We start from the raw sequence: 16310 nt of genomic DNA on the forward strand, positions 1-16310 counted from the left end.
ACTGTAATCCTTTATTGCCTTTAAGGGAATATATGCTGTGCCATGGTAATGACTTGGTGTTTTCAGAAATATTGTCTATAACCATAGAAGCATAGTCACCCCTTTTTATTTCGAGACATTTGAAGGAAAATCAAGGAGAATGATATCTTCAATCTTGTGCAATTACCTGTTTTAATTTCTCAAAAAATTATATCGAAAATTTGAAGCTTTTTTTTTATTTTTTATATGGCTTGTTGAACTATAGTATACAAGAGTTTTATCTAATTATCATCCTAACAATCTCTGTTTACTTTTATAGGATATAATTTCTTATTTTCCACATAATTTAAAAAAATTGAGGCATGTTTCTTTGATGGCTTATGGATCTTTATAAAGACAGTGACAGGTAATCAGTTTCACTGTTTCATTCTATGTTTTTATATGGCATAAGACTATTCTTGTTCAAAGATTATAATGGTTAGTTATGGTCCGAGATGAGCAGCTAAGAATGGTCAGAGCATATTTGGGAAACAAAAAGGTAACATCCAGTTTTTCCTGCTTGCTTCCAGTCAAGAGGAGAACTAGTCGTTGGACCACACACCACTCCTATAATTTATTGAGTCCCCTCATCAAGCAGACTAGGAAATCATTTAATAATAGGTTTTTTTATTATTTGGCACAACTCGATGAATTTAGTAAAACCTTTTAAGATAACAATATGAGGAAAGTTCCCACCAGGTAACAACAACTCGACTTAATCCTACCTAAGCATATTCATATTATGTCACTGAGGACTTGGTGTGAAGCCTTGAAGCCCTTCTCATGGGTAAACCTCAGGTTCCTTGGGTCCTTGGAATTTTAAAATGTTTCACATTTTACTATTTTAATAGTTGAATAAAGTACATGAAGCTGATGAGAACATTCGTAAATGTAATATATCTTGAATTACTAAGGGCATCTCTATTGGTGTAGTGTTTTTTGTGTTATTTTCAACAAAAGTGCATTTTATATAGATTGTTATAAGCTGCTGTACTAGTGTGTAGTATTTACTGTGCTAAAATAGCACAGATACTTCAACAATGTAAATTTGTGTGTGTGCGCGCGTTTTTTCCCACTACCTATCAATCACAAACTTAAGTCAAAGTTACAAAATAAATAAAAATTGTTAAACAAAATAAAACACAAGACATAATCATTTAAAATTATAAAATAAAAATAAGATATGATTTCTATCAAAATCAGAGTTTGTTGAGAATATTATTACCCCACAAAGCGAAAACTCGAATCTTCTGCTATTTTGTTCTTTCTATGCAATTCCTTTTTCACCTCTCTTCCATTAAGCCTTTGAGTTCTTGCAGAATCAACTCCACAATCAATTGGATCTTGATTGGGATCTAGATAAATAGGTGAAAAAGAATCTTGGTGAGGATTCAATCGATAGGTGAAGATTTCAATTGCTTAATTTATTTGATTAATAATGAAACAGTAATAAATTAGTGATAAATTAAACTCCAATTATATTGATATAGTTGTAATTTTATTTTTTTAAAACAATCATATAGTCAAAGTTGTAGTATAAAATAGCATTGTGCTATATGGTGTGTCAAATTTGGCATAGGAAATAGGACTACAATATTTTTAGACAACAAATACAACACTGCTGGAGTGAATGTTTTAGTTACAATATCAACTTTCTTGGGTGCTGTTAAGAATGTCGTAATTCATTTGTGGGACAAGTCCTTGCCAAGAGCCTTCTGCTGCCAAGGCCTTTCTAACTAATAACACTGATTAGATATGTATATTTTGTTGCTTTCCAATGCATAGTACAATAATAGCAAATGAAAACAAAACATTTCAAAGCCTATACACCAGATGTATTATTTTCACACAATTGTTCCTATTCTGATTGATAGAAACAAGATTTCTACCAGATATACAAACCGATAAAAAGTTCAACACAAACAACACTAATTTGATTCTCTCACTCAGATTCAGTTTCAGTTTCAGATTCAGAAATGGCTTCTAACTTGCTGTCAAAAGACTTTCGATCACTAGCAGTCATTTGATTTGTGGTGGTAAATGGATTGGGTGGCATAGTCAGAGTGTCTCCATCATCTCCTTCCAACATTTGAACCACAACTTTCATTGAAGGCCGGTCTCCTGGGTACCACTGAATGCACCAAAGTCCCACAATTGTTAGTTTCTTCACAATCTTAGCATCTCCATCTTCCTCAATCACGATCCCCTGTTCTTCTTCATGATTTAAACGGTTATAGATCCATTCGGGGAAGTAAACTTCGCTTGTGTTCTGTGTTGTAACATGGGTATTCGTCCTCCCTCCAACCATTTCAAGCAACAACATTCCAAAACTATAGACATCTGACTTGTATGACACGTTCCCAAAGTTCCTAGAGAACACTTCAGGTGCAATGTAGCCTATGGTGCCCCTAGCAGCAGTCATAGATATGGCACTTTGTTCTTTCAAACACAACTTGGCTAGACCAAAATCAGAGATCTTGGGATTGAAGTTGTGGTCCAACAAGATGTTATGAGGTTTAATATCGAAATGAAGGATTCTTTGATCACACCCTTGATGAAGATATTCAATACCTTTGGCTATGCCAAGAGCAATACCTTGTAGCTTCTCCCAACCAAGTGAACATTTTTCCTGATTAGATGATATAAACTTCTCTAACGAATCATTTGGCAAGTACTCATAAACGAGAGCTCTTTTAAATCCATCAGCACAGTATCCGACCAGGCGAACCACATTGATGTGGTGGATTCTGCCTAATGTTCCCACTTCGTTGATGAAGTCGTCCCCATTCCCCCTGACATCGTTGAGGATCTTGGCTGCAATGTGGATGTCATTGGAAAGTTTTCCCTTGTACACTGTTCCATAACCTCCTTGGCCTAGTTTTTCCTTAAAATTGTTAGTAATTTTCTTAATCTCGGCATAAGTGTATCTAGTAGGTTTGAGAGTTATGTAATCCTCCAAAAATCTTTCAATTTTTACTTGATCCTCTTTCTTTAATTTATTTGATCTGTGGACAAAATATATTGTGACCATGAGTACAAGAAGAAGAATCAAGCCGGGTGGTATCACACCTGCAATTTTAACCAACAAAAATTAGGAGTGAAAATTCCTTCTCCAGAAAAAGAAGGAAAAAAAAAAAAAAAAAGCCACGGGGGGGTAGACAGATAATTCACCTTTAAGCACTAGGATTTTTGTTTCACCTGTAAAAGATAGACATGACCAGAATGTTTGTCATTCATAAAAATATATAATGTTTCTTATCTATAATTTATTTCCTAAAAGTTTTCAAGATATATGTAAGCTCTCTTTCAGTTGTCAACAAGGATCATAATTTATAGAGAGATCTGATAGATACTCCAATGAGTCTCATGACAGCTGAAAATCACGATTAATTTGTAGGCTTAAGTGACTCCTAACTGAAAGTAAAACACAAGGGAAAACTAATAGAGGAAGGAGTACTTGAAATACCAGTAGTAATTGGTGGTGGGTTATGTATGTTATTGTCAAAGCATTCAATTTCATCATGTTTCCTGCTGCTGTTGTTGCTGTTATTCCTCCTCCTCAATCTACAACACTTGCCTACTTCTTCACACCTCCCACATATGGGCTTGGACCAACTCAATCGAAGTTCATTAGTATCTAAATCAGGAGAACCATATAGAGGGGAATCTATTGATGTTACTGCATATAACTTTCCGCAAGATAATAGAAACTGCTGGATTAAAAAATCATCAGGTACCACATAGACCACATGACCTTGGCTGCCGTTATGGCAATTATTTGTGATTGGAAATGGTGAATGTCTATAATATGCATATTTTATATCATACCATTCGAATGGGTAGGTTTGCATTGTTGAGGAGGGACAACTGAAAAAGCTAAAATTACCTGGGTAATAATGTGGTGAGAATTTGAAGGGAGAGGCCGATAAACTGTGGTTTAGATTTAGGAGAAGCTGTTCCGGAAAGCAACTGCTGGGGTCACTTATATATAAAGACTGGTCTATGTAATTGATTTGCTGGACAAATACAGTTACAGTCACGAGCTCAAGCATGGTAAGGTTGGTTGGGGAGCAGGATAGTTAAAACCCGGGATAGCCACAGTGATTTGGCTGGTGATCCTTTAGCCAGAATGGGAACCTGATGTCTGGACCATATTCCCCAAACCTCTGTGTCACCGTACATTCATCTGAATTTAGTGGTCGTGCTCGTGGTGCTTGTGGTGCTTCTGCTGCCAATACTACTCCTTGGAGTTGGAACAATAACAAGAGAAAAAGAAAGATGAGGAAGAAGAAGATCATGGCCATTTGCATACTAATTTCCTTGTGGAGTTTCAAATTCAATGCCTCCTCATCCTCATCCTCATTTGTCACTTTCTTCAAGTCAACATCCTCTTTGCAGAGCCGGCCCTGGACAAAGGCAAGCAAGGCAGCCGCCTTGGGCTCCCAAATTTCGATAAATTTTAAAAATATGTCCAAATCAACTCATTTAACTTCACAATCTAAATTTAAGGTTTTTAGAGCATGTTTAACTCTTTATTTTTTTCCCAATTTAATTTGATTATAGATTTGAGTACAAACTTGATTTAAATAAATGATTTTTTTATTACTTATACATGAAGGGCCCCAATTTTAAGACTCCGCCTTCGATCTCAAAAATCCTATCGCCAGCCTTGTCTCTATCTTAATGTCAAATTCCTCATCCTGTATCTATCTTCAAGCAGTGTGTGACAAAATCAAAACAAAACTGCCATAGTTTGAAGTTTAACCCACTTCGTTGCATTTTCTAGGCTGGTATCATTTTCTATGTGACTATTTTAATTTCGAGCAACGAAATAGTTGGCCAAATCACATTCCAGTGATAATATAATAGAGGTGATGTGAGTATATGGTTTGATTTGGTTCGGTTCAATTTAGGAACAAATCAAGAACCAAACCACTACTTACCATTCAACTCTCTGAAATTTAGAACCAAACCAAATTATAAAAATTTTAAAACCAAATCAAACCGAATCAATAAAACGTGGTTCGATTTGGATTAAAGCCACGATTCTCACAAAATATTGATTACAACTTGCTCAAATGTCAAACAATATGCCGTTAGTTTTCAAACAAAAATTATTTAAATAATGAAGAGTGATGGAGACCCCCTCCAATCACCACCCCACCACCCCACACACATGTGGCAGGTGGTGATTGGAGGACAAGGGAAACAAAAAAAAAAAAAAGAAAAAAGAAAATCCGACCAATGAGAGAGAGAGGGGGTCAAAGGGGGTGGGGAAAAAAGAGGGTCTTAGACATTTTTGTTAAATAATTATGTAGAAGTAATTTTACCACTAATTACAAGCCTAAGTCTACTTTTCTTAAATTTGGATACTTTTTTAGGTAACATAAGTTGCAGAAAGTTATTAATAACTTGTGTATATGTGGTGGGGGTATTAATCAAGTAGTTGGGGGTATTATTAACAAAATATATATATTTAAACGGTTTGATTAGGACCCATTGAGAAAACTAAACTAATCCTTACAATCCAGTTTACAATTTTTTTTATTTTTTTATTTATTTTTTTTATTTTTTTGATATTTTTCCTTAGCCCTTTAATATAATATTATAACACAAGCCTTGAAATTACTAGCCACAACAAGGGGATTTGGGCAACTGCGAACAGACTCACTCTGATATGATTTCCCTTCCCTTCTCTTCCCTTCCATCATCCATCCATGTCTAGGCTTCTTTTCTGCATTCTTCTGTTTGTCCTGTTTTTAGTGAATTGTGATGCTTTAAGAACAAGTGATAGGAACTGTGATTCTTCGTCTTGTGGGAACATTCAAAACATCAGATACCCATTTCGATATGAAGGTGACCCAGAAAATTGCGGAAACAAGAGATATGAACTGGCCTGCCACAACAATCGTCCACTGCTTGACTTATCATCTGCGGGTGATCCTAAATACTACTATGTGCAGGCAATCAACTACAACAACTACACAATCCGAGTCGTGGATATGGGCATTCAAAATGGAAGTTGCTCCTCCCTCCCTCTTTATTCTTTATCCTTTGAAAACTTTACTGGTCCTGCTTTTTCTTATGATGATTATAATTCATATGGTTCATATAATCCAGATGAGTTCCAATGGGAGTTTCCCTGTCTTGAAGCTGTAGCAGTGCTGGTGGAATGTGAAAATCCAGTGAATTCTCCACTATACATGAACACTAGTAGGACTACTTATACTAGTTGTATTAATAAGTCTTCTTCGCATACCCATTACTACTCTTACTTTCTGTTTGGAAACTTGAGAGCATCAGATGTGGCTGATCTGTGCAGAATAGATGAGATAGTTGCAGCAACCTTGTGGTCACCTTTACCTCCAACAACAGCAGCAGCAGCAGCAGCAGCAGCAGCAAATTATAACTTTTCCAGTAACTTCATGGAATTCCACGCACAGTTAGCCTCTGGATTTGAGCTTTCGTGGGCCAAAATTCTATGTGAAAATTGCTCAAGAGGAGGCAGTTGCTTCATTGATCCTACTTCCAATTACACTGTCACTTGTTACAACTTCTGCGATTCCCAAATCAAGTTGACCTTTCTATGTGCGTAAGATTTTCTCTTACATAGCATGATTAGATATAGCAATATCTACCTTAGTATTTACTTCATGCTAATTATATGAAAGCAACTTAGCATAAATATAATTTTATAATAGGTTTGAGTCTTGGGTGGGTCGATTTAAGCATGGTCTAAACTAAGAACCAAACTAATCCTATTGAGTCCACGATTTTAAGACATAGAACCGAACCAAAATATTGAAAAAAACCAAACCAAACGAATGCATAGAGGTCTGTTTTTTGAGTTTCTTTGTACACTTCTAATTACTACGAAAATCCAAAATTCAAATACAAACAAGATGTTAGTCCAAAACTTTGTTAGTTAACATGAGTAATGGTTTCTTCAAACAAAATTTTTTAAGAAAGAGAGATTTATAAATATTTTTTGTAAGAGGAATACTAGGTACAGAGAAATAAAGCACATAAATAAATGTTTCCAGGAAAATTCAGTGTGTGAACCCACCACAACAAAACTAAATCTGATCCACACATAGTTTATGTGTACATTTTTTCTTTTTTTGCATATTTCTGTGCATTTATTTATTTATTTATTTTTTCATTCTGTAATTTAAGTGGCACCTAAACTGATGTTGTAAAACCCAAGTTGTGTGTAGGATTATTTTATTGGATAGATTAGTAATTAAATTAATTTATATGGGTCATTTATTAATATCAAAGAATTAGTTGTGAGATGGCATTATATTTCCTATTACTTAGATGGGTAATTTTGTAACTTTGTGAAATTAGGTTAATAAGCCCACCTATTGTGGCTTAAAGTCTTGGAAAACAAACGAAACAGAGGCTATGAATTGCTCCATAGGCGGCTAGGGTTTGAGAAGGTAAAAGAAAAAAGAAAAGAAAAAGAGAAGAGAGGTTCAAGTGAGGCTACAATAGGGATTGAAGGCAGCACGTTGGTGATTTTGGGACACCCATTGGTTAAGGTAAAATCTGTCTTTACTATTAATTATTAAGTTTATGTTGAGGAATTTAACAATCAATGCATTAAGGAGATTTGGAAGATCTATAAGTGCCTACTTAGGTTTTGAGAATTGGGTGCAATGTGTAAGTGTAACTTTGGGTGGGTAATAGAAACAATGGAGTTTTGTATCATGGGTAAAGGTGTGTTTGGCTATAAAGTTGGGTTGAATGGTTTGATCTCTTGGATATTAAAGTAATACATTAATCTAATATAGTGGTGCTTTTGTGGGTGTTTGTAACATGTAAAAAAATATTAATTTATTTGCGGTGTAATATTTTATTAGGTTTGTGAGATTGAGGTGGATCTTGGTAAATTGATATTAGCTTGGAAAATATTATTTTAGCTGTTTGAAGGTAAGTAACCCTCTATCACTGTTGGTTCATTTTTATTCCTATCGAATCGTTTAAAATCAGAAATATTTATTTATATCCTTCATGTTCTCTTAAAATAAAATATGGGTCAAGTATAAAACAACATCGAATATTATTATGAAAATTATTTGAATATTTGATGAAACTATTTTGAAAATTGTACTAAACATTTATTCTGAAAATATCGAATGTTTTATTTGAAAGTTGTGTATTGTTTGAATTTTGAACATCACTCTAGTCTGACTATGATTTGGACCCTAGCCAATGGGGGTTACTTATTGGCACAGAAACTAGTTTCTTTTGGGGCTTTACCACCGGCCTATGTGTGGTTCTGGGCCTTGTCACGGGCTAAGTGACCGTAGTCACCAAGACTTGGGTTTTGTGAATTGCATCATTGAACCATTTGATTATCGAACCATCAATTTTGAACAACGAAATTTCATTGAATTACCTCATTGTCTTTTCAATTAAAATGTATTGCTACACTGTTTATTTTCAGCTACGAAACATCTTACAAAATAATTGTTCATTTATTGAATGGTAGCAAAAAATATATTTATTGGTTATCGATTATTTTTTTTTGTATACTTGATCCAGCTAACAGTGATGGTTGGTTATTTACTGGGCTGTCTAGCTTACCCTTATTTTATTTTTCAGATTCTGAGGAGTAGAGCTGCGCGGGGTTTTTACGTGTGGGAGTGCCGAGAGTAGGACTATGATTTAAGTACTTGGATTATTATTATTATTTCTTTTATTAGTGGACTTGGTGGACAATTTCATATGATAAGAATTATCTATTTGTATGGTTTTTAGCATTATGATATTTAAGGATTTAATCTGAGTATTTTACATTGTTGGTTATGTGTTGGACTCTTAGCCTTGCATGCTCACTTAAATGAGTGTGCGGCGTTGTCACGGAGCTTGGGGCGTGACAATTTTATGGTATCAGAGCCAGGTTGTAATTTTAAAAGTTGGTATAGAATAGTGGTGAGATTGGGCAGATGTAGGATTGGGAACGCTTATAATTTGGTATAATGTTAATTTTATTTACATGTTGTAGGGACTTGAGAATAGAATAAGATGAGGTTTTATTATTGATGCATATAGGTTGCAATGGAACATGAGGAGACATTGGGAAATCTCGTGTGGTTAGTACAGATAGCAGGAGATTGCTTGTAGACTTGACTGTTTTAGATATGCAGGACTTTGACATAATTCTTGGAATGGATTGGTTGGAAACCAATTATGCTTCTGTTGATTGTCGAGGCAAAAGGGTAGTATTTCAATTTCCTGATCAACTAGAATTTTGTTTTCTGGGTAGTGGACTTAACACTCCTCCTTTGGTAGTCTCAGCTTTGCAAGCTAGACGATTGTTGAGGAATGGTTGCGAGGATTATTTTGCATCTGTGAGAGGTATTCATGAGACTGGATTGAAGTTAGAGGATATTCTAGTTGCAAAGGAATTTCCCGATGTTTTTCCTGACGACTTACCGGGTTGCCACCAGATAGAGAGATTGAGTTTGTCATCAAATTGATACTCGGCACGGGTCCTATCTCTAGGGCTCCGTATCGAATGGCCCAGCAGAGTTGAAAGAGTTGAAGGAACAATTACAAGAGTTACTAGATAAGGACTTTATTAAGCCTAGTGTTTTTCCTTGGGGTGCGCCCGTTTTATTTGTGAAAAAGAATAATGGTAGTTTTCGCCTTTGCTTTGATTATCGAGAGTTAAACAAGGTGATAATTCGAAATAAACATCCTTTGCCTAGGATAAATGACCTATTTGATCAGTTGCCAGGAGCACAAGTCTTTTCTAAGATTGACCTTCGTTCTGGCTATCATCAGTTGAAGGTTAAGGCAGAAGATATACCTAAGACAGCCTTCCGAACTAGGTATGGGCATTATGAATTTTTAGTGATGCCGTTTGGGTTGACCAATGCGCCTGCAGTTTTTATGGATTTAATGAGCAGAGTATTTAAACCCTTCTTAGATCAGTTTATGGTAATTTTTATTTATGACATTCTTGTGTACTCGAAGAGTAAAGAGCAGCACAAAGAACATCTGAGAATAGTGTTGCAGATATTAAGGGAGAATAAATTATTTGCTAAATTAAAGAAGTGTGAATTTTGGCTGGAGAGTGTATCATTTTTGGGTCATGTGATATCTAGAGATGGGGTGTCTGTTGACCCCAAGAAAGTGGAGGCGGTGGTAGAGTGGAATAGGCCTACTAGTGTCACTGAAATTCGTAGCTTCTTGGGTTTAGCAGGTTATTATAGAAGGTTTGTTGAGGAATTTTCCCGAATTTCTATGCCTTTGACTCGTTTAACACAAAAAGGGGTTAAATTTGAATGGTCTGATGATTGTGGGAAGAGTTTTCAGGATCTAAAGAGTCGATTGGTGTCTGCTCCAGTACTTGTAGTTTCGTCCGGAGATGAAGGTTTTACCATCTATAGTGACGTATCGAAGATGGGCTTGGGTTGTGTCCTGATGCAGAATGATAAGGTAGTGGCATATGCGTCTAGGCAGTTGAAGCCATATGAGCAAAATTATCCTACGCATGATTTGGAGTTGGCTGCCGTGGTGTTTGCATTGAAAATCTGGAGGCACTATTTGTATGGGGTGAAATGTGAGATATTCACTGATCATAAAAGTTTGAAGTATATTTTCACTCAAAAAGAATTGAATATGAGGCAAAGGCGATGGTTGGAGCTATTAAAGGACTATGATTTGACTATCAATTATCATCCAGGAAAAGCCAATGTAGTGGCGGATGCCTTGAGTAGAAAGGCCCAGAGTAATTTGGCTACCTTGATCACTGACCAAAAGAATATCTTGGAGGACTTGCAGAGGTTGAATATTGAGATTAGATGGCATAGCCATGGAGTGCAGTTGGCAAACCTTAGAGTTCAACCCACCTTGATTGATAGAATTCAAGATGCTCAGGGAAGAGATCCTCAGTTGTAAAAACTTAAGGCTGAAATGGAAATAGGGCTACAGATGGACTTTTGTATGCATAAAGATGGAAGCTTGAGATTTGGGGAGAGGTTGTGTGTGCCTAATGATTTAGAGCTCAAGAGAGAAATCCTGAGAGAAGCTCATAGTTCAGGATATACTGTATATCCAGGGAGCACTAAAATGTATAAAGACTTGAAGAGGAACTTTTGGTGGAATAATATGAAGAGAGAAATTGCTCAGTATGTTGCTCAATGTTTGGTATGTCAACAAGTGAAAGTTGAACATCAGAGACCTGCAGGTATGTTACAACCTCTTCCTATTCCCGAGTGGAAGTGGGAACATATTACCATGGATTTTGTGACAGGGTTGCCTAGGACCCAAGGTGGTAACAATGCTATTTGGGTTATCATTGATCGATTGACCAAATCCGCTCACTTTCTAGCTTTTAAGGTAGGGTTCTCCTTAGAGAAGTTTGCAAAATTGTATATCAAGGAGATTGTGAAGTTGCATGGTATTCCGGTGACCATAGTGTCTGATAGAGATATCAGATTTGTATCTATGTTTTGGAGGAGTTTGCATACAGCTTTGGGTACTAGTTTGAATTTTAGCATGACCTTTCATCCTCAAAGTGATGGATAGTCAGAGAGAACTATTCAGACTCTTGAAGACATGTTGAGGGCCTGTATTAATGATCTTGGAGGTTCTCGGGATGAGCATTTGGCCTTAGTGGAATTCTCTTATAATAATAGTTATTATGCGAGCATTCAGATGGCACCATATGAGGCTTTATATGGACGAAAGTGTAGATCACCTATTTGTTGGGATGATGCGGGCAAAAGAAAGTTGTTAGGGCCTGAGATTGTGCAACAAACAGTGGACAAGATCAATCTTATTAGAGAGCAACTTCGCACTACACAGAGTAGACAGAAAAGTTATGCAGACAACAGGAGACGCGATTTGGTGTTTGGGGTTGGAGACCATGTGTTCCTTAATGTGTCTCCTATGAAAAGAGTAATGAGGTTTGGTGTTCGTGGTAAATTGAGTCCTAGATTTATTGGACCATTTGAGGTTTTAGATCGAATTGGAGAGGTAGCTTACAGACTTACCCTACCACCTTCACTAGTTGGAGTTCATAATGTCTTTCATGTTTTGATGTTGAGGAAGTATATACCGAATCCCAATCATGTGATTGATTATGCACCGTTGTAGTTTAAGGAGGATTTGACCTATGAAGAACACCTTGTAAGAATTGTTGATAAGAAGGAGCAAGTTTTGAGGCGTCGAGTCATCCACTACGTTAAGGTTCAATGGAGCAATCACTCGGAGAGAGAAGCTACTTGGGAACTTGAGAATGAAATAAGACAAAAGTATCCACAACTTTTTGAGACTACAGGTATGTCAAATTTCGAGGACGAAATTTCTTTTAAGAGGGGAAGAATGTAAAACCCAAGTTGTGTGTAGGATTATTTTATTGGATAGATTAGTAATTAAATTAATTTATATGGGTCATTTATTAATATCAAAGAATTAGTTGTGAGATGGCATTATATTTCCTATTACTTAGATGGGTAATTTTGTAACTTTGTGAAATTAGGTTAATAAGCCCACCTATTGTGGCTTAAAGTCTTGGAAAACAAACGAAACAGAGGCTATGAATTGCTCCATAGGCGGCTAGGGTTTGAGAAGGTAAAAGAAAAAAGAAAAGAAAAAGAGAAGAGAGGCTTGTGCTGCAGAAAGGGTTTGGAAGAGTTGAAGGTGAAGGCAGCAAGCAAGGGTTTGGAAAAGTTTAAAATTAAAGAAAAGAAACCCAAACCAAGGAAGAGGGAAGATTCATAAGAGTGGTGGTTTTGCTTTATTCATCACTTAGGTAAGATTTATTTTATTGTATTCCTATCTATGATTTTAGTGTTAATATATCGATAGATGATTTTATGGGCATATATGATTAAATAGATATATTGATGTAGTCTATGTTGGGGGTCTCAATTTTGCTCAATTTTAGAGTGTATTTTGCATCCCATTTGGGTGGTTCATATTTTGAGATTGATATGTGATGGGTTAAGTTTAATGGTGGTGTATTTGTGGGATACACGATTGACTACAAGCAATTACAAATTTTTACGTGTATATAAACAACAATAGAATAATATGGGTTGAGAATTTCCGAAACCGTGATGGCTTTGTTTTGATGCTAAATTGTGGGAGTTCTTAATAGGCAATTGGGTTAATTTATTTTATTGTTGTTACAAGAAGAGATAGATAGGTGCACATAATAATTGTTTATGCGGTGTAATATTTTATTAGGTTTGTGAGGTTGAGGTGGATCTTGGTAAATTGAGATTAGCTTGGAAAATATTATTTTAGCTGTTTGAAGGTAAGTAACCCTCTATCACTGTTGGTTCATTTTTATTCCTACTAAATCGTTTAAAATTATAAATATTTATTTATAGCTTTCATGTTCTCTTAAAATAAAATATGGGTCAAGTATAAAACAACATCGAATATTATTATGAAAGTTATTTGAATATTTTGTGAAACTATTCTGAAAATTGTATCAAATGTTTATTCCGAAAATATCGAACATTGTATTTAAAAGTTGTGTATTGTTTGAATTTTGAACATCACTCTAGTCTGACTATGATTTGGACCCTAGCCAATGGGGGTTATTTATTGGCACAGAAACTAGTTTCTTTTGGGGCTTTACCACCGGCCTATGTGTGGTTCTGGGCCTTGTCACGGGCTAAGTGACCATAGTCATTAAGACATGGGTTTTGTGAATCAAATCATTGAACCATCTGAATATCGAGCCATCGATTTGAACAACGAATTACTTTGAATTATCTTGTTGGCTTTTCATTTAAAATGTATTGTACATTGTTTATTTTTAGCCGTGAAACCACTTTACAAATAATTGTTCATCTATTGAACTATAGAAAAAATTATATTTATTGGTTATCGATTTTTTTTTTTTTTTTTGTATACTTGATCCAGCTAGCAGTGATGGTTGGTTATTTACTGGGCTATCTAGCTTACCCTTATTTTTTTTCAGATTCTGAAGAGTAGAGCTGTGCGGGATTTTTTTTACGTGTGGGAGTGCCGAGAGTAGGACTATGATTTAAGTACTTGGATTATTGTTTTGTTAGTGGATTAATTTAGTGGACTTGGTGGACATTTTCTTATAAGAACTATTTATTTTTATGGATTTTGGCATTATGACAATTAAGGATTTAATTTGAGTATTTTACATTGTGGGTTATGTGATTAGATTCTTAGCCTTGCATGCTCACTTATATGAGTGTGCGGCGTTGTCACGAAGCTTGGGGCGTGACAATTTTGTGGTATCAGAGCCAGGTTGTAATTTTAAAAGTTGGTATAAAATAGTGGTAAGATTGGGTAGATGTAGGATTGGGAACGCTTATAATTTAGTAAAATGTTAATTTTATTTACGTGCTATAGGGACTTGAGAATAGAATAAGATGAGGTTTTATTATTGATGCATATAAGTTGCAATGAAACATGAGGAGACATTGGCAAATATGGCTAGGAATACACACTAGGGTTAAACGAATCGACGGACTGGTAATAATAATCAGTGAAGGAATGTGACTAATATTGGTAGTGGTTCTCAAGCAGTCGGAGAAAATCAGGGGCAAGAGTTGAAGGAACAATTACAAGAGTTACTAGATAAGGGCTTATTTAGGCCTAGTGTTTCTCCTTGTGGTGTGCCCGTTTTATTTGTGAAAAAGAAGGATGGTAGTTTTCACCTTTGCATTGATTATCAAGAGTTAAACAAGGTGACAATTCGAAATAAATATCCTTTGCCTAGGATAAATGACCTATTTGATCAATTGCAAGGAGCACAAGCTTTTCTAAGATTGACCTTCGTTCTAGATATCATCAGTTGAAGGTTAAGGTGGAAGATATACCTAAGACAGCCTTCCGAACTAGGTATGGGCATTTTGAATTTTTAGTGATGCCGTTTGGGTTGACCAATGCGCCTGCAGCTTTTATGGATTTAATGAACAGAGTATTTAAACCCTTCTTAGATCAGTTTGTGGTAGTTTTTATTGATGACATTCTTGTGTACTCAAAGAGTAAAGAGCAGCACGAAGAACATCTGAGAATAGTGTTGCAGATATTAAGGGAGAAGAAATTATTTGCTAAATTAAAGAAGTGTGAATTTTGGCTGGAGAGTGTATCATTTTTGGGTCATGTGATATCTAAAGACGGGGTGTCTCTTGACCCCAAGAAAGTGAGGCGGTGGTAGAGTGGAATAGGCCTACTAGTGTCACTGAAATTCGTAATTTCTTGGGTTTAGCAGGATATTATAGAAGGTTTATTGAGGGATTTTCCCGAATTTCTATGCCTTTGACTCGTTTAACACAAAAAAGGGTTAAATTTGAATGGTCCGATGATTGTGAAAAGAGTTTTCAGGATCTAAAGAGTCGATTAGTGTGTGCTCTAGTACTTATAGTTCCGTCCAGAGATGAAGGTTTTACCATCTATAGTGATACATCAAAGATGGGCTTGGGTTGTGTCCTGATGCAGAACGATAAGGTAGTGGAATATGCATCTAGGCAGTTGAAGCCATATGAGCAGATTATCCTACGCATGATTTGGAGTTGGCTACAGTGGTGTTTGCATTGAAAATCTGGAGGCACTAACTGTATGGGGTGAAATGTGAGATATTCACTGATCATAAAAGTCTGAAGTATATTTTCACTCAAAAAGAATTGAATATGAGGCAAAGGCGATGGTTGTAGCTATTAAAGGACTATGATTTGACTATCAATTATCATTCAGGAAAAGCCAATGCAGTGGCTAATGCCTTGAGTAGAAAGACGCCAAGTAATTTAGCTACCTTGATCACTAACCAAAAGAATATCTTGGAGGACTTGCGAAGGTTGAATATCGAGATTAAATGGCATAACCATGGAGTGCAATTGGCAAACCTTAGAGTTCAACCCATATTGATTGATAGAATTAAAGATGCTCAGGGAAGAGGTCCTCAGTTGCAAAAACTTAAGGCTGAAATGGAAACAGGGCTACAGATGGAATTTTGTATGCATAAAGATGGAACCTTGAGATTTGGAGAGAGGTTGTGTGTGCCTAATGATTTAGAGCTCAAGAGAAAATCCTGAGAGAAGCTCACAGTTCAGGATATACTATACATCCAGGGAGCACTAAAATGTATAAAGACTTGAAGAGGAACTTTTGGTGGAATAATATGAAGAGGGAAATTGCTCAGTATGTTGCTCAATGTTTGGTATGTCAACAAGTGAAAGTTGAACATCAGAGACCTGCAGGTAAGTTACAACCTCTTCCTATTCCCGAGTGGAAGCGGGAACATATTACCATGGATTTTGTGACAGGGTTGCCTAGGACCC

At 36.0% G+C, this 16310-nt stretch overlaps 2 protein-coding genes across 3 annotated transcripts in view; one reads left to right on the forward strand and one right to left on the reverse strand.

Annotated features, from left to right (window-relative positions):
• Positions 1–1831: 1831 nt before the first annotated feature.
• Positions 1832–4227, reverse strand: LOC145788800 (rust resistance kinase Lr10-like). The gene is made up of 3 exons (XM_082883505.1): positions 3485–4227; positions 3190–3216; positions 1832–3087 (listed from the first exon to the last, which is right to left on the reverse strand). Exons 1-3 carry the CDS (start codon positions 4068–4070, stop codon positions 1961–1963), a joined length of 1740 nt encoding a protein of 579 aa, XP_082739631.1. The 5' UTR covers positions 4071–4227; the 3' UTR covers positions 1832–1960.
• A 1352-nt stretch (positions 4228–5579) lies between these two features.
• LOC114265566 (LEAF RUST 10 DISEASE-RESISTANCE LOCUS RECEPTOR-LIKE PROTEIN KINASE-like 2.5) overlaps positions 5580–16310 on the forward strand; it is a 28018-nt gene continuing 17287 nt past the window's right edge. For both annotated transcript variants that reach the window (XM_028206394.2, XM_082883507.1), the window contains exon 1: positions 5580–6606. In XM_028206394.2, the coding sequence (XP_028062195.2) occupies positions 5736–6606 (871 nt within the window). In that variant the 5' untranslated portion in view covers positions 5580–5735. The remainder of the gene's footprint in view (positions 6607–16310) is intronic.

Source organism: Camellia sinensis, chromosome 8 (assembly GCF_055761805.1).
Source record: "Camellia sinensis isolate YWXY chromosome 8, ASM5576180v1, whole genome shotgun sequence".
Taxonomy (NCBI): domain Eukaryota; kingdom Viridiplantae; phylum Streptophyta; class Magnoliopsida; order Ericales; family Theaceae; genus Camellia; species Camellia sinensis.

Coding starts and splice junctions, on each gene's coding strand:
- LOC145788800 (XM_082883505.1), bottom strand. CDS start 4,070: ATGCTTGAGCTCGTGACTGTAACTGTATTTGTCCAGCAAATCAATTAC. Junction 3,217..3,484: donor CCCACCACCAATTACTACTG/GTATTTCAAGTA, acceptor TATCTTTTACAG/GTGAAACAAAAATCCTAGTG. Junction 3,088..3,189: donor AAAAATCCTAGTGCTTAAAG/GTGAATTATCTG, acceptor TTAAAATTGCAG/GTGTGATACCACCCGGCTTG.